This window comes from Rhineura floridana, chromosome 2, assembly GCF_030035675.1.
Source record: "Rhineura floridana isolate rRhiFlo1 chromosome 2, rRhiFlo1.hap2, whole genome shotgun sequence".
Taxonomy (NCBI): domain Eukaryota; kingdom Metazoa; phylum Chordata; class Lepidosauria; order Squamata; family Rhineuridae; genus Rhineura; species Rhineura floridana.
In genome coordinates this window covers 2,120,401-2,144,628 of record NC_084481.1, presented here as the reverse complement: position 1 = coordinate 2,144,628, position 24,228 = coordinate 2,120,401, and the positions used below count along the sequence as shown (strand labels likewise).

The following is a 24,228-nucleotide window of genomic DNA, read 5'->3' as shown; positions in this document are numbered from 1 at the left end:
GGAGGCAGAGGGATTTTTGCTGATTCCCCTTCTCACTGCAGCCCCCAGTGCCCCCTCCCACATTGTTTCAGTGGGTTGCAGTGGGAAGGGGAAAGTGCCAACCCTCACCTTCCCCCACTGGAGTATCCCATGGGCAGAGTTCCAGCAAATTAGCCAGCAAGTATGTCCACAAGATTACTACCCTGGAGGGTTTTTTTACTTTTGCCCACCTATCCACATGTACTCATGTCAGTGACATCTTACCACCACCACCACATGGCTGCACAAAAGAACCAACTTTTGCAGTGTTCCCCTGCTTGGTCACCCGGAGGTGATTCTAACTTCAGAGAACTGGCTATTAAAAAACTACTTACAAGCTTGAATTGAAACAGTGTTTTAGTCCATTGGTTACTTTACTTATAAATCGAGAATTAGCACCCAACTATTCAGTAGAAAGAATGACTGCTTAAATACCGTTGTACTATCAATTTTCAAGAGATACTGTATGTGTGTGTGTGTGTGTGTGCAACTTTGGGTTAATTTGGTTGGAATGTGCCCAAGTTTGAAACAGAATTATTATCACAACTTTTTTGTGAGCTACCATGAACTAGTTGAAGAAAGGTAGGACAGAAATTATTTATTTATTTAACAAGATTTATATACTGCTTGATTGTAGAAAACCGCTAAGTAGTTTACAAAAGTAAAGTTGTAAATACATACATTTGTATCTCACCCTTCCAAGGATCATAGAGTTCTTTATATGTAGTTATTTCCTTTTAAGCTTCTTCTCAACAACCCTATGTGGAATGTTAGGTTGAGTGGTAGTGATTGGCCCATGTCATTATTTACAACTTTTTTTTTCTGAACATTTTTGCAGTAATGTGGCTTTGAAGTAAACGTAGTTAATGAAGAAACTAAGAATACCATGGAGTGCAATCCTCTAAGGAGTTTTACTTAGAAGTCACACTGAATTCAATTTACTCCCTCGTAACTGTGTTGAAGACTGCAGACTTAGGGAGAGATCTACTGTGGCACTAATGGGTGTAAACTTGTGCAACAGAGTTTCTCGTTCCTCACCTCCCCCACTACAGTCCCCCACGCACCCCAAATCTGCTCCAGAGGGTTGAACATCATTGGATGTCATCCTTAATCCCCAGACACTACATTCATTTCAACAGCTTAATTTCTTCAAAAGAGAAAGTAAGTTTTTGAAATCAAGGTCTTAGAAATTATTGATTAAGCAAACACCAAGATTTAAAAAGACAACAACAAATAGATTTTAAGATACAAGTAATAAGCATTTTACCTTTCAAACTTCTGGTATAGTGCAAACAGGACATCATATTTTTTCTTCAGGTGTGATATAGTACTATCCACTTTAGTACTAATGGTGTCCATGTTGACATCCATTTTTTTAGCCATGTACACAAATTTGCAGACACTGCAAGAAAAACATTGAAGTCAATAACCAAATCTTTTTAAAGTTAACATTAAATCAAGCATCGCACAATGTTTCTCCAAATATAATTGAACTGTAGCCCTCTAACAAATTGGCCAAGGCCCATAAACTCTAGTATTTTCTACTAGCCAGCTGTGAAGGAGAACCGCATGATGGTACTGCAACATTATTTACATATATTTTCAAAACAGATTATTAGCTTCATTGGACTGAATAATGTGTAAATAACTCCTCAGGAATTATTTTTTTAAAAAATAAAGAAATCTGCAATTCAATTCATTTTACCCTAATTTTTAAAGCTAATCATTTTCCTCTTGCAAATATGTTATATACTTTTATTGAAAACTCAAATTTATTTCATTGCTTCATAAATTTATAAACCACTTGACAGCCCAAGCTGTACAAGATACAAAACTACAAATCATAAAAACAGTATTATACATTATTTTGCATTTTCTAACACACACAAAAAAGTGGGGAAAATATGGGATTTGGCCACAAAGATGTCTAATTAAAACTGACTCTCCAAGAAATTTTATTAGAAAAGTAAGGAAACAATGTTTTTTCCCCTCTAAGATGCAGGAGTCTTATGGCACCTATGACTTGAATCCTAACTAGCCCTTGGCAAACATATGGGTTCTTTCCATTCTCAGAACTGGGATCTAGTGAAAGCTCCCAATGGAGTGAGTGCCTCTCAGGGTGCTCCAGAGGATTACCAACCCTGCAGAGCAGATTTTCAAGGGGCAAAAGGGAGAACTCTGCTTACAGGATAGTCCCACCAGTGGAAGTTTAGTAAGGATCTAAGTCTACGGGTTGGGTTTTCCCGTTTTTTCCCCAAAGCCTTTTTTGTTTTTTTTTCCAAAAAATGGAAAGATTGGGAAAAAAGAAGAAGAAAAATGGATTATGGAATGTTTTATTTTAGCATGACGAATAAAATGTTTCACTGAATCTTGGTCCCCCCCCCTTTTTTCTCAGTTCTTTTTATGGGAATGGGTGCTTTATGTCTGCTTGACACTGTGGAGGACTAGCCGAGACATAAATAATAATTGTTTTTTGTCTGCTCTTCATAAACTGGTAAAATGAAAGAGGTTCCTTACAGTTCAGGATCCTGTAGATCCATTTGTTACAAAAAAAGTAAACATTTTAAAAAGCAAATTCAATTTGTAACAATTGTTCGAATAAAATGTACTTTTAATATACCAAATGTGATAATTTTATGCCAAACTAACTTGTACATAATTACATTTGATGTTCCCGAAGTAACAAAGCGATTTTCAATCTGTAAAAAGTGCTAATGCATTTTTCAATTTTTCCAAAACTTTCCATTTAAAAAAAAAAAACACAAAGAAATTGGGGGGGGGGATTTCCATGGCTTCAAAATTTCCAGAAATTTTACATCTCTATTTGGGACCCAGAAAAGAATTAACAGAATTCTTCTCATACAACAGGACTTTGCTGGCTCCTCCCTGACTACGGAATGGGGCATGGGGAGCTGAACCAAAAGGAAAAAAGTTGGAATTTGGTGGGGCGCTTTGCACAAGAAGTACTTTTTCACTTACCCAGACATCTCTGGATCCAAGCCTATCTTTTGAAAATATATGGTCTGATTTTTATTATTAGTTTGGATTCATAATGAAACCAAAGTTTTGGTATATAAGATCTAGGGCTCTTTGAATGACCCCAAGTTTCATTTTAAAGATACTGGGTAAAAATTGGTGTTTAAGGGAAGTAGGTGGGAAATCAATATTCCCATTATAATACTTCCCAACTATAGACTTTGACTCCTGACTACACTCTAAGTCTATAAGCCTAGGTATCCTCAACAGCTCAATTGAATTTACTGGCTCTTACTTCTACCCATGCGTGCATAGAATCAGGCTGAATCTACTGGCTCTAGTTCTGCACCTCTCCCTCTTTGGTCCACAAGCTTTTCCAATCGCTTTTCAAGATGCCATTAGCTTTGCAGCAAGATGGGATTAGATCAGGGAAACGGAGGGAGGTTAGCAGTCCTCCCTGTCCCTGGCTACTCTGAAGTACAGTCTGATAAGCACTGGTCTCAGACCCCTCTTTATACATGTGAAATGTCAAAACATGCACAGTAATTAAGAACATTTTTTGTTAAATCCCAGCCCCCAATCCGGCATCGCTTTAGGCAAACCACAGCAATTCACAGTAGTCTGAAAGCAAACATTCAACAATATTTATATATAATTACTGTTGATATGCAATTATTGCATACCTATTCAATTGTATTGATACAACAAACGTACCTAATACTTAGACATTTCTGAAGCTCTGTAAAAGTGAATGTCATCTCATCCAGATCAACTGCTGCTGCAAAAATAGAGATTCCCCACCATTCTTTTTTAAGATTGTCCTCCTAGAAAAAAGAAATGGTAGCTTTCATGAACATTGTAAATCAGAAGCAGAATAGAGAAGTCAACATTTTTTGTCTCTTAATGCAAGAACTAAGATCCTATTATTTAGAATTGGAACAAGTGGTCAGTTTTAAATCAAGATTTGCATATATTTTTCCTCTCTACATACCAGTGCAACAACCTTCCTAAAAACACTAAAACTATTTAAGTAATGTGTCAATACTACACAGAAATTTTGCAAACTAAAGACATATCCCACAGATCTGATCCAATGGCAACCTATATGCCTATAGTTCAACTAAATCATCATCTCCCAAATTTCTAAACAGTTTAAAAGTCAAGAAGAGCAGAACACTTTCCTAGGAATGTGCATATCCTAGTATTATTGGACAAATGATGCCAAGAATCCAATAAAAACTTATATAATGGATATAAAAACATTATAGATTCTCTCCTCTCCATCTCGGAATTAGTGGAATATATTTAGAAGAATCTTAAGATATTTCAAAATACTGAAGTCCAATTTATGCCCATGTAAAAGGGCTAAGCACATACCAAACTCTCCCACTGAAATCTATAGGAAATCAAAACTTTTTTTGACAGGTTAACACTTAAGAACATGATTGCGCCTAATGTGTGTAGCCACAGAGCATATCAGAGCTGTTTTCTCTCCTCAGTGTGCATAAATACATGTGCAAGCCACACGCCAAGCAATTATGAGGAACAGAAGGCCTTTTCCATATCCCCATACAGCTTCTGCTTTCCACCCAATTAAGCAATGTGAGCTTGGAGCAGCTATGTGTGAATAGCAGAGGGATGCATTTTACTCCCATTCCCTACATACTTTGTGCCCACGTGCACACGGCAAGTGGGAAGGGAAAGCGATCTTTCTACAGATGAGTATTGTGCTTACACAAGAAAGGATTGTGCCCTATTTTAAAGTTACTGGTTATAAATGCCTGCATTTGAGTAATGCAATTTCTGAAGCACTACCACTGTGCAATCATTTAGTTCATAGCAAAAACTAGAGATCAAGGAGTTAAATGACTTCTCTCTGCTGGAATATGCACTTGTTCATATTGAATTTATTATTTCATAAAAAATAATTTGTGCCAATACTATTTGTTTGCAAGCAAGATCCACAGCACAAGATAGGTGGGGCAAACACAAAGGAAGAAAAACTTGGTTTGATTTGGGTACAATGAGAGGATAGCCATGTTTTTTGGCTTTGTGTCACTGTCTCAATTTTCCTAAATATTTAATATGTTGACCACATTGTAACATAAATGACCTTGATATTGTTAAGAAGCAAGCCATATACTCACTACAACTCCATCCAGAGATGCTTTTTCGTAAGTTCTCCAAGCAGTTATTCTCACACTGTCTGTTACTTGCAAAGCATCGCATAAGGCAACAAATTCTGTTTCAGCAAATGGAAGCCTAACAAAGAAAAATGCATCATTTATCAGGATGAAATAAACATATCCATTTTAGAAGCATATTAGGGATCCTTGGCAGATCAAAAAGGTCATTCTGTAGAATATGTAGTATAGCAGCCACCTTAGCATGCAATAAATTTGACTTTTCTCTACTGTATCTCTATTGCGCACCAGAAAATGATATAAACGTTATACATTGTAGCTGCACTGCCCAAGAACTCATGTGGTACAGAAGAAGCAGGCACATAGCATGGTAGCGTCCTCTCTTTCCAGGGATCAGAGCACATGCGTGCATAAACACCATGCCAGTGCAACACCCAGTTCTTCAGTATAGATGAAGACACAGATACAAGTCACACTAGTAGAAGTCCAGTATGAACAATATTAACTAAGGCAGAAAACATTGAGGTTTAAGAATGTACCTATAGCCAACAGATATTTCTATCGAACTTTAAAAAGTAGAGAAATGGGGCACCTATAGTGGATACACCAAGGGAGAGGGAGACATGACTTCCTCTCTGAGATACTGTACTGCCCTACTGGTTTGTAAAACTGCAAACACAATTTGGGTTATCGAATCATAGAATAGCAGAACTGGAAAGGGCCACCCTCCTGCTCAGTGCAGGAATCTAACTTAAACCATACCCAACAGGTTGCCATCCAGCTGCCTCTAGAATACCTCCAGTGTTGGAGAGCCCACCGCCTCCTCAGGTTGGTTCCTTTGTTGTACTGCCCTAACAGGATGTTTTTCCTGATATTCAGTGGAAATCTGGCTTCCTGTAACTTGAGCCCATTATCCTGTTTCCTGCACTCTGGGATGACCAAGAAGAGATCCCGGCCCTCCTCTAAGTGACTTTGGGTTGGTCTTTCACAGTCCAATCCACTTCCTGTGTAGCTTGGAAGAATTTGGTAACGTGCCTCTGAGGAGTAGAGCAGGTTTGATCATTTACATGCTTACTGAGTTCAATGGGATTTACTCCCATGCAATCATGCTTAAGATAGGTGAAACTGCCCAGGGGGAGGGGCAGGGAGGGAGGTGGGAGGTTACTGGATGGGTGGGCACTGGGCAGAAGGAAAGACACTTTCCTGTGCAAAAGAAAAACATTGTTAACAGTATCATTATTTTGAAGTTTCCCCCACCTTTTCATTCTACAGCAGACACATGTAATCTCCCACCCAAATTTAAACCAAAGCTGACCCTGATTAACCAAGCCAAACAGCTATTAATCTGGATTTTAAAACACTGACAGTTGGTTCTTACTGAGCATGCCCTGCGCTATCATAGACTGCAATGTTTATTTTCTTAAATTAATACAAAATCTGCCATGCTTTTTAAAAAAACTTTTAAACTGCAGAAGATGAAGGACAGAATATGGAGCAAGGTAGTAGGATTCCAGGTACTCTGTGAACACATCTGATTTTTAATTAATTTCTACAAATTATAAGACTACTGACAGCAAAAATTCCACCAGAGTTCTGGATTTTTTTTATTCCTGTTTAGACTTCAAACTGTGGGTTCTCTGTTTTGTGTATCACCATGAAAACTTAGAGGGTTGTTAAGCAAGTGTTTCTGAGTTAGAACTAAATGTTTCGTAAGATTTTGTTTTGAAATGAGCTCATGGGAAGCAGCAGAATGACAGGGGGGTATTTTCAATTTGCCACAGTGCAATGCAAAAAATACATGCTGACTACCATATACAACCACTCTTATGGCTGTATAATCTATTGTAAGAAATAAAACAACAGATAACTAACAATGTACAAACAACAACATAAAAATGATCAAATCTCCAAACCACAATTGGTTTTACAGTACCATCACTGATCTGGGTTTTCTGATTTTATAATTTGCACTGGAAAATTCCATTTGCATCAGACTTTTTTTGCCCTACATTAGAAAGTAATCTTATTTAACATGTCTATTTTACTTGTATTTTGGAAAAACAAGCCAAAAACTTTGACGCTGTCAGGTTTCCCTAATATTGTATTTGCAGTTGATATCTATTCGCTGTTACTAATGAATTTATCAAACGGGGAAAAATCCATGGAAAAATAAAGCACTGGGATTTTTTCTGCCCCAAATCACTGGGCACCATGTCAATTAACTGTGACTAGACAAATAGCAGTCTGCCACAGTTCTTTTAGACACTCCTTGGTGTTCTCTCTTCCTCTACTTTCTGCAGTCTTGTCTATCTGCTTCCATGCCCTCTTCAATCTCTCAGCTTCTTTCTAGTTACAGCTTGTTATCTATACTCCTCAGCTGCACTCCTCCACTATCTTGCAGCTTTTCTACCCACTGCAAGTATTACCAACAGTTCCCCTCTTTCTCTTTCCCAATATTCTATTCCTCTCTCTTTATCTAAAGCAGAGGTGGGGAACCTCAGACCCAGGGGTCAAATGCAACCCTCCAGGCCTCTCTGTCTGGCCCTGCTCCACACCCTCCCTGAGTACTTTTGCCTGGCTGGACTGTATTCCTGAACTTTGATAGTGCCTTTTGCCTAGAACAGAGGATGGAGAGGTGTGGTGTATATGTAGAAACCTCTGATTGTATGTCTGGAATGTAGCCTACTGTACAAAGGTTAAGAGTCACCTCTGTTATTTATTTATATATAAATATATCTATATATTCCGCCCTTCCTCCCAGTAGAAGCCCAGGGTGGCAAACAAAAGCACTAAAAGCACATCAAAACATCATAAAAATAAGGTTTAAAATACATTAAGATAAAACATATTTTAAAATATATTTTAAAAAGCTTTAAAGACATCTTTACAAAAGAAAAGGTTTAAAAACACATTAAAAAGCAATTGTAACACAGATGGAGACTGGATAAGGTTGCAATCTAAAAGGCTTGTTGAAAGAGGAGAGTCTTCAGTAGGCGCCAAAAAGATAACAGAGATGGCACCTGTCTAATATTTAAGGGGAGGGAATTCCAAAGGGTAGGTGACACTACACTAAAGGTCTGTTTCTTATGTGGTGCGGAATGGATCTCCTGATAAGATGGTATCTGCAGGAGGCCCTCACCTATAGACTGCAGTGAACAACTGGGTATATAAGGAATAAGACAGTCTTTGAGGTATCCTGGTCCCAAGCTGTATAGGGCTTTGAGCACCAATACTAGAAGCTTGAACTTACCTTGGTAGCTAATATGTAGCCAGTGCAATTCCTTCAGAAGCAGGGTGACATGTTGGCCATACTCTGCCCCAGTCAGCAGTCTCACCGCCGCATTTTGCACCAGCTGCAGCTTCCAGACCAACCTCAAGGGTAGCCCCACATAGAGAGCATTACAGCAATCCAGCCTGGATTACCAGTGCATGGACAACAGTGGTCAGGCTATCCCAGTGCAGAAACAGCTGCAGCTGTCTTATGAGCCAAAGCTGGTAAAAGGCACTCCTAGCCACTGAGGTCATCTGGGCCTCTAGTGACAAAGATGGATCCAGGAGCACCCCCAGACTACGGACTTGCTCTTTCAGAGGGAGTGCGACCCCATCCAAAGCAGGCAACTGACCAATTATCCGAACTCGGGAACCACCAACCCACAGCGCCTCCCATCTTGCTAGGATTCAGATTCAGTTTATTGGCCCTCATGCAGCCCACCACTGAGTCCAGGCAGCGGCCCAGGGCTTGCATGGCCTCTCTCGATTCAGATGTTACCGAGAAACAGAGCTGGGTATTGTCAGCATACTGCTGGCACCTCGCCCCAAATCTGTTGGACTCTAGCAAAGGCTGCCCAGACAAAAGGAGCACTACACGTCGTGTCTGGGCTTGGAAACGTTGTTCTGAGGAGACACCCATTTTTTCCATTACCATGAGGGCTGCAATATGGCAAGAGAAATGCATGAGACTTTTTCAATAAGATACATATTTCTGGTCAACCATATGCCCCGCTTTCCTATAGTTAAACCTTTTGTGAGGGACCTCTTTATGAAGCAGGAACATTCTGTTCACTTTCTAAGCTATTTCTATGGCTTTCTAGGATTCACCAGGAAAGAAAGTATGCTGGAATGCCTAAGTGTCAGCTACAATGGGACAATCTAGCTGCTCTGCAGTTGCCATCACGGCAGCAGTTGATGGCCCAGGAAGTCACAGCAGGTGTCTGGTGACTTCAGGTAGGAGCTGGAGGGAGCATTCTAGACTCAGTCCCTGGAAGTTGCAATAGAGCAGTGTCAGGGGAAAAGTTGCCTGCTGGGCAGAGAGAGGGGATCCATTTCAGGGTCTCTCTGTACAGTTGCCACAGTGCCTCAAATGTTCCTGCTTCTGTTTCCCTTCTTCCCACTTCACATACACCATCCTCCCTTTTCAGGATATCTGTTTAGGCCACACACCAGCCAGCCACACAACAGCACTTTGCTTTTCAGCTCATGCTCTGGTGAGCTACAATGCTGCACTGAGCTCGATATGTGGAGAGGGGAAATTTTAGCCATTTCTGTTTGGATCACGGAGGTGTGATGGAATGGCTATACATGCCTATAGGAAAGGCAGTAACATCATGTGAAAGTAAGTAGAAGGAGGAGACAGAAACAAAAGACTGGAACGGTGAGAAGGTAAAGAGGAAGTAGAAGGTGTCAGCAGAGAGGAAAAGGCAACAGGCAGATAGCTGGTGAAAGAAGATGAGACAAGAAAGTGACAACAGATAAAGGATTAAGAAAGTGCAAGAGGGAGGCAAAGAGAAGGCAGAAATTGAGAAAAAAGAAAAACAAAGACAAGACAGGTGATGGAGGACAAAAAGTACAAGAAGGCAGAAAGAGAAAAAGGCACCAACTGGTGACAGAGAAAGAAAGGAGGCAAAAAGTAATAGAAAGCAAGAAAAGATGCAGAAAACAAGTGAGAATCAAATTCTTTTGGATGCCATGGATGCTTTTCTTTGGGAAGAAAATGCAAACGGAATGTTGATGACTTGCATTCTTGGTCAACATCAATGACAGACTGTGTTGAAGAAAACAAGAACGGAAAGCAAAGGCTCTGAAAGTTTGACCAACAGTACATGAAATGTGGGTTCACTTATAAAATAGCATGTCTTTCCCTCCATGTATGATACCGAGCTTGGAAAAGTTACTTTTTTGAACTACAATTCCCATCAGCCCCAGCCAGCATAGCCACTGGATTTATTTATTTATTTATTTATTGTACTTTTAGACCGCCCTTTAGCAACAAGCTCTCAGGGCGGTGTACAACAGGATAAAACCACATTAAATACAGGTGAATGTGGGTACAATACAACTATAAAAACATTTTAAAAGCAAGGTTAAGACAAAGATTAAAATAAAATTACAATTAAAATTAAAATGCCTGGGCAAAGAGGTAGGTCTTTACCTGGCGCCGAAAAGATAACAAAGAAGGCGCCAGGCATATCTCGTCAGGGAGGGCGTTCCATAATTTGGGGGCCACCACTGAGAAGGCCCTAGATCTAGTTATTACTCTCCGGGCCTCCCTATGAGTTGGGACCCGGAGAAGGGCCTTCGATGTCGAGCGTAGCGAGCGGGTAAGTACATAGCGGGAGAGGCGTTCCACCAGGTATTGCGGTCCGATGCCGTTAAGGGCTTTATAGGTAAGAACCAACACTTTGAATCTGGCCCGGAAACATATTGGTAGCCAGTGCAGTTGGGCCAGGACAGGTGTTATATGGTCAGATTTTTTAGTCCAAGTAAGAACTCTGGCCGCAGCATTCTGCACCAGCTGAAGTTTCCGAACCATCTTCAAAGGTAACCCTACGTAGAGTGCATTACAGTAGTCCAATCTAGAGGTTACCAGAGCATGGATAACTGTGGCGAGGTTCTCCCTGTCCAGATAGGGTCGTAGTTGGGCTACCAGCCGAAGCTGGTAGAACGCATTCCGTGCCACCGAGGCTCCCTGAGCCTCCAGTGACAGGAGCGGATCTAATAAGACCCCCAAACTACGGACCTGCTCCTTTAGGGGGAGTGTAACCCCATCTAGGGTAGGTCGGACATCAACCATCTGGGCAGAGAGCCCCCCGCACCAACAGCATCTCAGTCTTGTCAGGATTGAGTCTCAGTTTATTAGCTCTCATCCAGTCCATTATCGCGGCCAGGCAGCGGTTTAGTACATTGACAGCCTCACCTGAAGAAGATGAAAAGGAGAAGTAGAGCTGCGTATCATCACCATATTGCTGGAAACGCACTCCAAATTTCCTGATGACCTCACCCAGCGGCTTCATATAGATATTAAAGAGCATGGGGGACAGAACTGAACCCTGCGGGACCCCATATTGGAGTACCCAGGGACTCGAGCAATGCTCCCCAAGCACCACCTTCTGGAGACGATTCTCGAGGTAGGAGCACAGCCACTGCTAAGCAGTGCCTCCAACTCCTAAGTCCGCAAGTCGCCCCAGAAGGATACCATGGTCGATGGTATCAAAAGCCACTGAGAGATCAAGGAGAACCAACAGAGTTACACTCCCTCTGTCTTTCTGCCGACATGAGGTCATCATACAGGGCGACCAAGGCTGTTTCTGTACCAAACCCCGGCTGAAAGCCCGATTGAAATGGATCCAGATAATCAGTTTCATCCAAGAGAGCCTGGAGCTGGCGAGCGACCACACGCTCTAGAACCTTGCCCAGGAATGGAACATTTGCTACCGGTCTATAGTTGTCAAGGTTTTCAGGGTCCAAGGAGGGTTTTTTTAGGAGCGGTCTCACCACCGCCTGTTTCAGGCAGGGTAGTACCACTCCCTCTCGTAAAGAGGCATTGATCACCTCATTGGCCCATTCGGCTGTTCCATTCCTGCTAGCTTTTATTAGCCACGAGGGGCAAGGATCCAGAGCAGAAGTGGTCGCCCGCACCTGTCCAAGCACCTTGTCCACATCCTCGAGCTGTATCAACAACGACAGCAGCCAGAGCAAAAAAAAAAAAAAAACTCAGTATCAACAATCAATAAACACGTGGATAAGCAGAAAGACCTTTTGCTGTCTATGAAAGGACCCCATCATTGGAGCTTGTGTGATCTCCATAAGGAGCTGATTCCACAGCATGGGTGCCACAAAGAAAGAGTCTCTCCTTCAAACCCCTGCCAAAACCTCAATAGGTTCAGTTAAGAGAGCCCCACCTGTAGATGGGTAGCCTATATGGGAAAAGGCAGTCTTAGAGACAACCTGGGCTGATCCCAAGCTGTTTGGGGCCTTACTGGTAAGACCTGACACCTTAAACTTGGCTCAGCAGCCAAACTGGCAGCCATTGCAGAACCCTCAGCACCAGTGTTATATGTGTGCCATAGGAAGCTCCACTGAGTAATCTAGCTGCGGTATTCTACACCAGCTGCAGCTTCCAGAACTACCTAAGGGCAATCCAACAGAACAAATTACAGTCATCCAATAAGGAGGTTACTGACACACAGATCATAGTGGTACTCTGTCCCTATCCAGGAATGGTCGTAGTCAGAGAATAGTAGGTGCGGCATGCCACTGAGAAAACTTGGTTCTCCACTGACAGAGATGGGTCCAAGTTTACCCCCAAACTGTACACCTGTCCTTTCAGAGGGAGTGCAACGTCATCTAGAACAGGCAGATTCTCCAGTACTGGACCTGGGAGCTGTCCACACGCAGTGCCTCACTGTTATTAGGATTCAGCTTCAGTTTACTAGCCCTCATCCAGCCCATCATTGCACCTGGCACTGGCCCAGGTTGTGAATGGCCAATTCTGACTCAGATATAAAGGAGAAAAAAAAGCTGAATGTCATCAGTATACAGCTGACACTTCACACACCCCTCCCAAACTCCTAATGACCACTCCCAACAACTTCATATAGATATTAAATAGCCGGGGACAGAAGAGCGTCCTGCGGTACCCACAACATAACTGCTAGGGGGCTAAGTCACAATCATTCAGTGCTACTCTCTAGAAACTTGTTATGGCAGGAAGGATGACCCACAATAATAATGAGAAATGCATATCTCAGATCTTCATTATTTCATGCTGTGATATCTATTATGACATGCAGAGCATGAAACAAAAAAGCAGCAGTACCTTAAGAGTGTTTAAAATTATTTCTTTTTTCTTTTAAGACATTTTGGTTAACCATTGGGTATCACCTTTTTAGGTTGAGTGTGTGTGAAAACCAGTCATCAAGCACATTCGTTGGATGGTGTGAAGAATGAATAAATAGCACTAGTAGGGTATTTTGTATATATTGCTCAGTGAAAATATGTTGGGATATATGAAGAATACTGGATACTAACATGGTATATCACACATTTCCCAGATGCTATGCATTTACTTCAGTGTAAGACTATGAACGTTCAGGGGTCATTGTGTGCAATATTCATATCATCCAACACAACCTGGAAGTGATACACATTGACAGGAGAATGAATGCAATTCCTACATCCTCCTAATGTGTGTACATTATGTCTTTTGAATGTGGGCAATGGTCTGATTTGCACTCCTCCAATTCTCCATTCAATTTACATTGACTCCAAAATGTTTTATGCTCTGAATGCTTTAATTCCTGAAAAACAAGATAATAATAATAATAATAATAATAATAATAATAATAATAATAATAATAATAATAAATTTAATTTCTTCATCGCCTATCTGGCCAATGGCCACTCTAGGCGACTTACAAAATTGTTAAAATACAATTGATAAAATACAGTAATACAATATAAAAAAACAACACATCTGCAGCAACAATATTAAAACTGGGCAGGAGGCATTTCAGTTATAACAATTAACCCTCCCTGGAGATCCCAAAGGCCTGCTGAAAGAGCCAGGTCTTTAAGGCTTTCCGAAACACATTTAAAGAAGAGGCGTGCCGGAGATCTTGTGGGAGGGAGTTCCAAAGAGTGGGGGCCGCCACTGAGAATGCCCTCTCTCTTGTACCCGCCAATCTGGCTGTTTTTGCTGGCGGGATTGAGAGAAGGCCAATCTTGTCGGGCGGCATAATTGGTGGCGTTGAAGGCGCTCCGTGAGATAAACTGGGCCGGAACCGTGTAGGGATTTAAAGGTTAATACCAACACCTTGAATTGGGCTCGGAAAACAACTGGTAGCCAGTGTAGGTCGAACAACACTGGTGTGATGTGATCTCGGCGGCGACTATTCGTAAGTAGTCGAGCCGCCGCATTTTGTATCAGTTGTAATTTCCGGACAGTTTTCAAGGGTATCCCCACGTAGAGCACATTACAGTAGTCCAAACGAGAGGTGACCAGGGCGTGTACCACTAGTGGGAGCTGGTGAACAGGAAGGTAGGGTTGCAGCCTTCGTATGAGGTGTAGTTGGTACCAGGCTGCCCGGCTCACTGCCGAAATCTGAGCCTCCATGGACAGCCTGGAATCAAGCACAACCCCAAGGCTGCGGACCTGGTCCTTTAGGGGTAGACTCACCCCGTTGAACTTCAGGTCAATGTCGCCCAACCTTCTCTTGTCCCCCACAAGTAGTACCTCGGTCTTATCAGGGTTCAACTTCAGTTTGTTCCTTCCCATCCATCCACTCACGGATTCCAGGCACTTGGACAAGGTCTCCACAGCCAACTCTGGTGAAGATTTAAACGAGAGATAGAGCTGAGTGTCATCCGCATATTGATGACACTGCAGCCCAAATCTCCTGATGATTGCCCCCAGCAGCTTCATATAGATGTTAAATAGATCTTCATTTGCCAATCATGAAACAACCTATGCTCTGGGACGGGATGCTAGCAGACAAACGTTTGAAACCATCAAAGCTACTGAGGGATTTAGAAACGAAACAGGCAAGGTTTTTTTTAACTGCTTGATTTTTTTCAAAGAATGCACAACTAGTTTTTGAAAAGCAAGAAAACTCTGCTCCATCTATGACAGGAAGGAAAAATAGACTGATCTTAATTGTTCACAGCATAGCTCTCAATGCAACTTGGATTCATTGTTCTCTCCACAGAAGAGCACTAGCTTCCCCACGTGAGTGAAATTTTGCGTGTTCTAGAAAAATGTGTGCAAATTTTATCAAAGCTAGTGCTCTTAATGCAAAATGTTTTCAAGTTCTCTGCAGAGAAATGGGTTCTGAACACAAAACTCTATTGTTGCACACAGAAGTGAGTTGGTTCTCATGAGAAAAAGTATGCTCAAGGTTGTTTGAACTTTGACGCAAAGTTCTGGAGAAATAAATAATCAACATATGCTTCTTTGACAACTTTTTGTAGCTTTCTGAAGGCTGGCATACCTTGCAGATGTATTCAGCTGCTTGAATGAATTAAATAACTCAATGCAAGGAAGAAACCTTATAATTTGACTGTTAATATGTAATAAAAAATTCAAAATGTAATAAAAAATTCATAACAATCCTGAAGCTCTGGTTGAAACATTTCATCAGAAAATTCCTTTAACACATTTCCAACTGTTGCATTGTGTCTTCAGGAAGATCAAACACTAAATTTTGCTTCTATCAAAGGAGATGTTAGGCAACACGTAAAACTGTTAATTGAATAATGATTCAGTGCCATTTCCCCAAAGATTTGCATGATTACAATGGTACAATTCCATTCACTGTGGACACAGAGTTATTGGAATTAAGATACGAGTTGCAGAAACAATTCTTTGAGCTTCTTGTGACACAAGCTTAAACTAACTTTACCAAAGTTTTGGATTTTGATTACTAAAGAATACCCAGAATTGACAAGCGGAGCTATCATCTCTTTGCTACCGTTTGGTACCACCTATCTTTGTAAGCGATGCTTCTCAACAATAATAATCCTCAAAAACCAAAAAACAGATTTGTCATGAGAAATGCAGCGAGTGAGCCTAATATCACTACTCCCAGGAATGACATCTGGAAGAAGAAACATGACCAGGTGTCCCACTAAAATTGTAAGTTTTTTATACAAGAACATCGCTGGTTTTCATTTAGTAGTAATGCTAAGATAACACTCTGTATGAACTGCCATCTGTGAATTAACATTTTAGGATTAATAATGTGCATTAGCACTACTTATAAATTAAAAGTGAAAACATGAAAGTGGATCCAATGTTGCAGACTGAGTCAGAGGCAGGTTTTGGGTCTGGACTGGTTGAAAACCACTGGGTTAAGGGATAGCATCCTAATTCAGGATAAACCATCTACCCCACCCTTTACTACTCAGATTGGAGATCACCCTACTACCCCCCAATGTTTTACTTCAGGGAAGAAAAGAGATTATGAGTGGTTCCCAAAATGTTCTTTTTTAACAAGGTTGTTATGCTTCTCAGAATAAATATAAGTTATTATTTAAGGCAAATGATTTTATTATTAGATTTAAGTGATTTTATCTTTATTGCATCTTTTGAACCTTACTGTACACTGAGACTAAGGCTGCAATCCAATACACACTTCCCTGACAGTAAGTCCGATTGCAGCCTGTTAAACAGTATATGAATTGTTGAAATAAATAAGAAAAAACAATGAATGCTGTGCTGATTAGAAAAAAGAAGGCTCTTGGGGGAGGAAGGGAAATTTGAAACTCTTCAGAGCCATGGGTGAACTTTCTGGATAGAAACTGTACTGCTACATTGTCTTGATACCAAAACCTGTTAACGCCTGCTCTCGAACTGGAAGTCGCTACACAAATATAGACATCTGTTGCCAACACCATGGGCTCTGCAACACTGGATCATACTGTGCTATAAGGGCTCATATTGGGCTATATGCATCGGACTGCAAAGACGCTGCCATAGTGCCCTTAGCATCATCTAGCTCTGCGGCACGCTTTTATGCCAACACCATAAAGCAACTCTCCTTGTGGTTTTGCTTTCAGACAGAAAATGTTAGTGTGATGGTTATTTGCATAACATAAGCTATGTCTTTAAGGTGCCACATGGTCTTGTGATTTTTGCTAGAACAGATCACACAGCAGGGCTATTACCCCCCCCAAGTTATTTCGATATAATGAAACTTCTCCGTCTTTGCAAGGGAGAAAAAGCTCAACAGTCCATTTTATAAGGTGTCATTGGGCTGTTGTTGTTATGTGCCTCCAAGTCGACTACGACTTATGGGGACCCTATGAATCAGCGACCTCCAATAGCTTCTATTGTGAACCACCCTGTTCAGATCTTGTCTGCGGCTTCCTTTATGGAATCAATCCATCTCTTGTTTGGCCTTCCTCTTTTTCTACTCCCTGCTGTTTTTCCCAGCATTATTGTCTTTTCTAGAGAATCATGTCTTCTCATGATGTGTCCAAAGTATGATAACCTCAGTTTCATCATTTTAGCTTCTAGTGATAGTTCTGGATTAGTTTGTTCTAACACCCAATTATTTGTCTTTTTCGCAGTCCATGGTATCCGCAAAGCTCTCCTCCAACACCACATTTCAAATGAGTTGAATTTTCTCTTATCTGCTTTTTTCACTGTCCAACTTTCACATCCATACACAGAGATCAGGAATACCATGGTCTGAATGATCCTGACTTTAGTGCTCAGTGATACATCTTTGCATTTGAGGACCTTTTCTAGTTCTCTCATAGCTGCCCTCCCCAGTCCTAGCCTTCTTCTGATTTGACTATTGTCTCCATTTTGGTTAATGATTGTGCCAAGGTATTGATAATCCTTGACAAGTTCAATGTCCTCACTGTCAACTGTAGAAGGGTGTGGGGATATCCCTTCCTACCTTCTAGGAAGTTTGTTGTTGTTATGTGCCTTCAAGTCTATTATGACTCATGGCGACCCTATGAATCAGCAACCTCCAAGAGCATCTGTCCTGAACCACCCTGTTCAGACCTTGTAAGTTCAGGTCTGTGGCTTCCTTGATGGACTCAATCCATCTCTTGTTTGGCCTTCCTCTTTTCCTACTCCCTTCTGTTTTTCCCAGCATTATTGTCTTTTCTAGTGAATCATGTCTTCTCACGATGTGTCCAAAGTATGATAACCTCAGTTTCATCATTTTAGCTTCTACTCATTGGGCATGCTAAACTTTCTTCATTCTGCCTATGAAGGCAGAAACCTCGTCTCGCCAGCCGCTTTCTCCCACGCCCTGTTCGCCCAACGCAAGAGTCGCAGTCGCGGCCCGCCTCGTCCCACCCAGCAGGCACCACACCCAGAGGCTAACCTGTCGGGCACGGGCGTCGTAGAGGAGTCGCCTGCGGGGTCCAGGCCGTCCCTCTGGCTCGCTGGCGGAGCTTCCATTTTCCTGGGGGACCTGGTCGGCGCCATATTGGACGCCTCCACCCACACAGAGGAGTCTGATCTCGAACTCAAGCCCTGGCCTGAAGAAGCCGACCAGCGACAGGTTTTCCCGCTCCTCTCCCAGCCATCGCCTCCCCACTTCGCCTCTCTGAAACCGCGGGAAAATGCTTCACGCCCACAATACGCGTCACTTCCTGCTCAGAGGCCAGACAGAACCTCCCCTCTCTCTTCTCCCCCGAGATAAATGCAGAGCTTGGGAAAGTTACTTTTTCTGAACTACAACTCCCATCAGCCCAATCCACTGGCCATGATGGCTGGGGCTGATGAGAGTTGTAGTTCAAAAAAGTAACTTCCCAAGCTCTGGATAAATGCATGTACTGTAGAGAGTTACACACCGCCGAAGTCCTTAATGGGACTTCTGACGTAAAAGTGTGCTGGTTTCTACGTGGAAATTTACGGAGTTTTACAGGGAGAGTGTTAGTCATCGAAAAGTTGCTGGAGTCCAGCTCCCATCCGCGTTGGCCACGCTGTCTGGGACCGATGTCCGACAACATCGGGAGAGTCGCCGCTTCCCCGCCCTGGCCGTAGAGCAGTCTGGTAGATGGAGAAACCCCGAGAGCTCAGAAAGTGAAGTGGGCCAAGGGCAGCTGCCATTTCCTCTGAGAGTTTGCGTGTGCATCTTTCTGATTTACTACCCCTGTGCATTCTCCGTCGGCTTGGGGAGACGACTGAGCGTTGCCCAGGGACGGAGGGCGGCAGAGAGCGGCCGGGTGGCAAACGAGGCAACCAGAAGCCAGAAAAGAGAGAAATATATGTGTAAAACGCGCCCAAGCGCCCTCGAACAAAAGCCAGTCAAGGAGCTCCTGGATTTTGGGGAACTCGAGAAGCATCCTCGGGAAGAAATCGCCTTTAATTTTGTTGGCTCGCTCCCATTTCCAGCCCAATAGACTCTCCCCACTTTAACTGACAAGAGATTTCCTCCAACTCAAGAGATAATAGCTTTGTTTTATTCCCCTTATTTTACCTTCGACCCCACTGCGCTGACTCTCTCCCATGACCGTAATCCATGCAATAACTGCAAGCCTCTTCGAGCAAGACCGGATTTTACCTTGGGTGAACAGTCCTAGGAGCCGGCTGCCCTAATAATGTATTTATTTATTTATTATCATTATTTTACCCCGCCCTTTTTCCAAAACTGGAACTCACGGCGGCTTCCAGATAAAAGCACACATATAATTAAAAACATACAAAAGTCTAGATTAAAATCAAATTAAACAATTTACAGTATTAAAACCATTCATACATACAGTTAAAATAATTCAAACTCAGTTTAAAATAATACAATTAGGCAACAGCAATGCAGCACCCTTCAAGACCTGTCTTTAATAGCTTTCAGTTCCAAAGGCTTGTTGAAATAAAAAAGTCTTTGCTCGCCGACGGAAGGACTGCAAGGAGGGGGCCATTGTTGCTTCCCTAGGAAGGGAGTTCCAAAGCCTCAGGGCAACCACCGAAAAGGCCCTATCTCACGTCCCCACTAGTCATGCTTCTGAGGACGTAGGTATTGAGAGAAGTGCCTATCCTGAGGATCTCAGGGCCCGGGCAGGCTCATATAGGGAGATACGGTCTGACAGATAGCCTGGACCTAAGCCATATAGGGCTTTATAGGTCATCACCAGCACTTTGAATTGTGTCCGGAAACAGAGTGGCAACCAGTGGAGCTTTTGTAACAGGAGAGTCGTATGGTCCCTGTAACCAGCCCCAGTTAACATTCTGGCTGCAGTACGTTGCACCAGCTGAAGTTTCCGAACAGTCTTCAGAGGCAGCCCCACGTAGAGCGCGTTACAGTAATCTAAACGGGATGTAACTAAGGCATGTGTCACCGTGGCCAGATCAGACGGCTCAAGGAACGGGCGCAGTTGGCACACTAATCTTAAATGTGCAAAAGCACTCCTGGCCACTGCAGAAACCTGGGCCTCCAAATTTAAAGCTGAGTCCAGGAGCACACCCAAACTGCGAACCTGCGTCTTCAGGGGGAGTGTAACCCCATCCAGCACAGGCTGAATCCCTAGAAGTAGAGTTGGGTGTCATCAGCATACTGATGGCACCGAACCCCAAACCCCCGGACAACCTCTCCTAGTGGTTTCATGTAGATGTTAAATAGCATGGGGGACAAAACTGAGCCCTGAGGGACCCCACAGGCCAACGGCCAAGGAGTCGAACAGGAATCCCCCAGCACCACTTTCTGGGTTCGTCCCTCCAGGAAGGAACGGAGCCACTGTAAAACAGTGCCCCCAAGTCCCATCCCAGCAAGGCGGCCCAGAAGGATACCATGGTCAACGGTATCGAAAGCCGCTGAGAGGTCCAGCAGAACCAACAGGGACACACTCCCCCTGTCCAGTTCTCTGTGTAGGTCGTCCACCAAGGCGACCAAAGCCGTCTCCGTCCCATAACCAGGCCTGAAACCAGACTGAAATGGATCTAGATACTCCGTTTCATCCAGGAATCCCTGAAGCTGGGAGGCCACCACACACTCTATTACCTTGCCCAAAAATGGGATATTGGACACTGGCCGATAATTATCCATTATGGAGGATTTAATGAGCCAGGAAGGGCAGGGGTCTAGAAGACATGTGGTGGCTCTCACCTCTCCAAGGATCCTGTCCACATCCTCAGGCTGTACAAATTGAAAAGAATCCATTATTATTGGACAGGCAGGAGCCAAAGCTACATCCACTGAGACTGTATCAACTATAGCATCCAAGTCAGAACCATTTATACTGCTGTGTAATACCCGTAGCAGAACGATCCTATGCACTTCGAGCACAAAAGCTAAGAATAACAGCAATGCAAAGTACTTAACTCCTCCCCCCCGGTCCTGATCCAGATTTACTTTTTTAAAGCCATTGGTGTAATTGGTGATTGTGTGAATGGCATCTATTCCAATTCTAGGAATATCTAAATGTGAGCATGGGTTCAAATCTCCTGATATCACTTATATACGCTTCTAATAATCATCCTTTTGACTACACAGTGTAAAAGGAAAAGAAAAGCAAAACCACCCCCATACCTGTCTTGGGAGAAGACCTGCATAAGAAACACGTTTGTCTTAGGACAAGGGTTCAAGGCCCAGCTGGGGAATGAAGAGAAGCCTTTTGCCAGGACTGGAAAGGGAGTCACCAGGACAAACAAGGAAGCCACAACTATGCTTTCACAAGTGTTTGCTCAGAGCATGGGATATGGAATAGGTAAGGAAGGTCTGAGCTCACTGGGGGAAGACTATAGAAGGGCAAACTCACTTTTAATATGCCTTGCGAACCCCAGTCATCTCAGAGATAAGAAGAGAGACAGCAGGTCTAAAACTCACACCACATACTCCACAAAGTGTGTCTAATAACTCAGGCACAACAATAGACTGGAGAAGGATCAGGAGGAACTCCAGCAAAGCAGAACTGCACAGGCCTCACAACCAGAAAGCCCTGGATATAATTTCCCACTGGAAGAGTTTGGAAGGAATATCCATCCAAGCACCCCTGAGATTGGTTAAGACACTGCACCATCAGAGGGAGTTGCTTGTAGATTCGGAGGAAGCTAACCCCTTATCCTCTTTAGAGGCTGAAGCTCAAGTGGCCAGACTTGCAGCGTTTCCCAACCGGTGTGCCTCCAGATGTTGTTAGACCACAATTCCCATCTTTCCTGACCGTTGGCAATGCTGGCTGAGGCTGATGGGAGTTGTGGTCCAACAACATCTGGAGGCACACCGGTTGGGAAAGGCTGGGCCAGAGTGTGGAAGAATTGCAGACCCTTGCAGCAAGAAGTCCCTCCCATTCTGAGTCCAGCTACAGAGAGAGAAAAGTGGAGAGTGCTGAAAGAAATGCACAGAGATGGGTTTATCCACCTTCTTTCAGCAGGGCTCCTGTGCCTTTGAAAGTTGCATGTCAGACAGTAGATATTCTATCCCCATTATGGCTGGTTTCACAATACATAACTGTCCATCAAGCAGCTTGCAAAGATACAGTAGTCCACTAAAAGATACTTGGATACTTGTCTCAGAAATACTACATGCGAGAAAGATCTTGAAATTGTTGATCACAAGCTGAATATGAGCCAACAATGCAATGTGGCTGCAAAAAAGGCAAATCCTATTTTAAGCTGCATTAACAGAAGTATAGTTTCCAAATTGCATGAAATACTAGTTCCCCTCTATTTGTCACTGGTTAGGCCTCATTTTGAGTATTGCATTCTGGACATTGCACTTTAAGAAGGATGCAGAAAAACTGGAACAGGTTCAGAGGAGGGCAACAAGGATGATCAGGGGACTGGAAACAAAGCTCTATGAGGAGAGACTGAAAGAACCTGAAAAGAGAAGACTGAGGGGAGATATGCTCACACTCTTCAAATACTTGAAAGCTTGCCATGCAGAGGAGGGCCAGGATCTCTTCTTGATCATCCCAAAGTGCAGGACACGGAATAATGGACTTAAGTTACCAGAAGATTTCAGTTGAACATCAGGAAAAACTTCCTGTTAGAGTGGTACGACAATGGCACCAATTACCTATGGAGGTGGAAGGCTTTCCACCAGTGGAGGCATTCAAAAGACAGCTGGACAGCCACTTGTTGGGTACACTTGAAGTTGGGTTTCCTGCACTGGGCAGGAGATTGAACTTGATGGCCTTATGGGCCCCTTCCAATTCTACTATTCTATGATTATATGAAGATTGGTAACCCCACTGGCGAACAGACAGAATCACTTTGGTTACCACTGCTGGCCATACCATAGACCTCACCTGTGGTCTGCATGGCCATAGTAAGGGCCATACATGTCACTGTCTTGCTCCCAATGGGTCCTGGTAGCTCAGCGATTGCTATTGGCCTACTGCCATGTGCACCAATATTTTAAAACTCAAAAGCCCCTTGGAAACGACAGTATGTAATGAGACGACATACACCATGGTTTCCATTGCCACTTCAAGGATGTTGTTCCAGTAAAGGTTGCCTATGTGAGCCCATAGGGCTGCCATTTTTTCCATACAGTGTTCCTGGAAAATGGAAACAGCAGTTATATAATCATGTACCATTGTTTCCTTGGGGAATCTGAGCCTTCAATTTGTGCAGCAACACAGCAGTAGACAAAGCAGGTGAGTTGGCAGCCTGCCTTTAGATGTAAAGAAACAGTAAAAAGCAAACATCATCCTAGACAGCACATGAAATACCTCACTGTCCAGTATGAAAGTGGAAGCTGGCTAGAAAGCAGCCTCCTAATCTTGTTTAGAGAGGAGGCTGTCCCCTCAACCCACAGGCACAAGGATCCAAAAAGAAAAAGACATTCCAGAAGAGAACCAAAACATACATCATTTGGCAGCAATTTATTTATTAACACATTTAGAATCATGACTATTGTTAACTTAATACAAAGAGCTCAAGTCAGTATTCATGACTTCCTAATGCTGCCTCTATTTTTATTTTCATAACAGCCCTGTAAAGTAGATTTAAGTTGAGAGATAGCGAATGGGTGCAAGGTCACAGGGAGTTTATGGCAGTGGTTTCCCTTGTTCTAGTCCAACACTTTAACTGCAACACCGCACAGGCTCTTAAACATGGCCTCCAAGGAAACTAACTGGAGTAGAATGAATTTTGCAGTTAACAAGGGGGATGCACACTTCTCTTTTGAAAATAGGAGGAACCCTCACAAGAGGAATGTGGTGAAAATACTAGAGGCGAAGGGGTGTGTGACTTGTAAGCAAGATGGATCATTCTGGATCTTCAAATTAAACTTGAAGAGCAACAGGACAGGTCCTGTCACAGGAACTTTTACTTATGGGGTGTTCCGGAGCACGAAGAAGGGAGTTCCATGATTGCATGTGTTTTAGATCTGTTTGCTGTTTTAAAAATAGAGAT

The 24,228-nt window shown here is 42.9% G+C and overlaps 1 protein-coding gene across 1 annotated transcript in view; it reads right to left on the bottom strand.

Moving 5' to 3' along the window:
* RB1 (RB transcriptional corepressor 1) overlaps positions 1-18,561 on the bottom strand; it is an 89,765-nt gene extending 71,204 nt beyond the window's left edge. Inside the window, exons 1-4 of the mRNA XM_061607587.1 lie at positions 18,257-18,561; positions 5,142-5,256; positions 3,709-3,818; positions 1,286-1,420 (exon numbers count right to left, since the gene is read on the bottom strand). Of these exons, the coding sequence (XP_061463571.1) occupies positions 1,286-1,420; positions 3,709-3,818; positions 5,142-5,256; positions 18,257-18,360 (464 nt within the window). The 5' untranslated portion in view covers positions 18,361-18,561. The remainder of the gene's footprint in view (positions 1-1,285; positions 1,421-3,708; positions 3,819-5,141; positions 5,257-18,256) is intronic.
* Between the last annotated feature and the right edge of the window lie 5,667 nt (positions 18,562-24,228).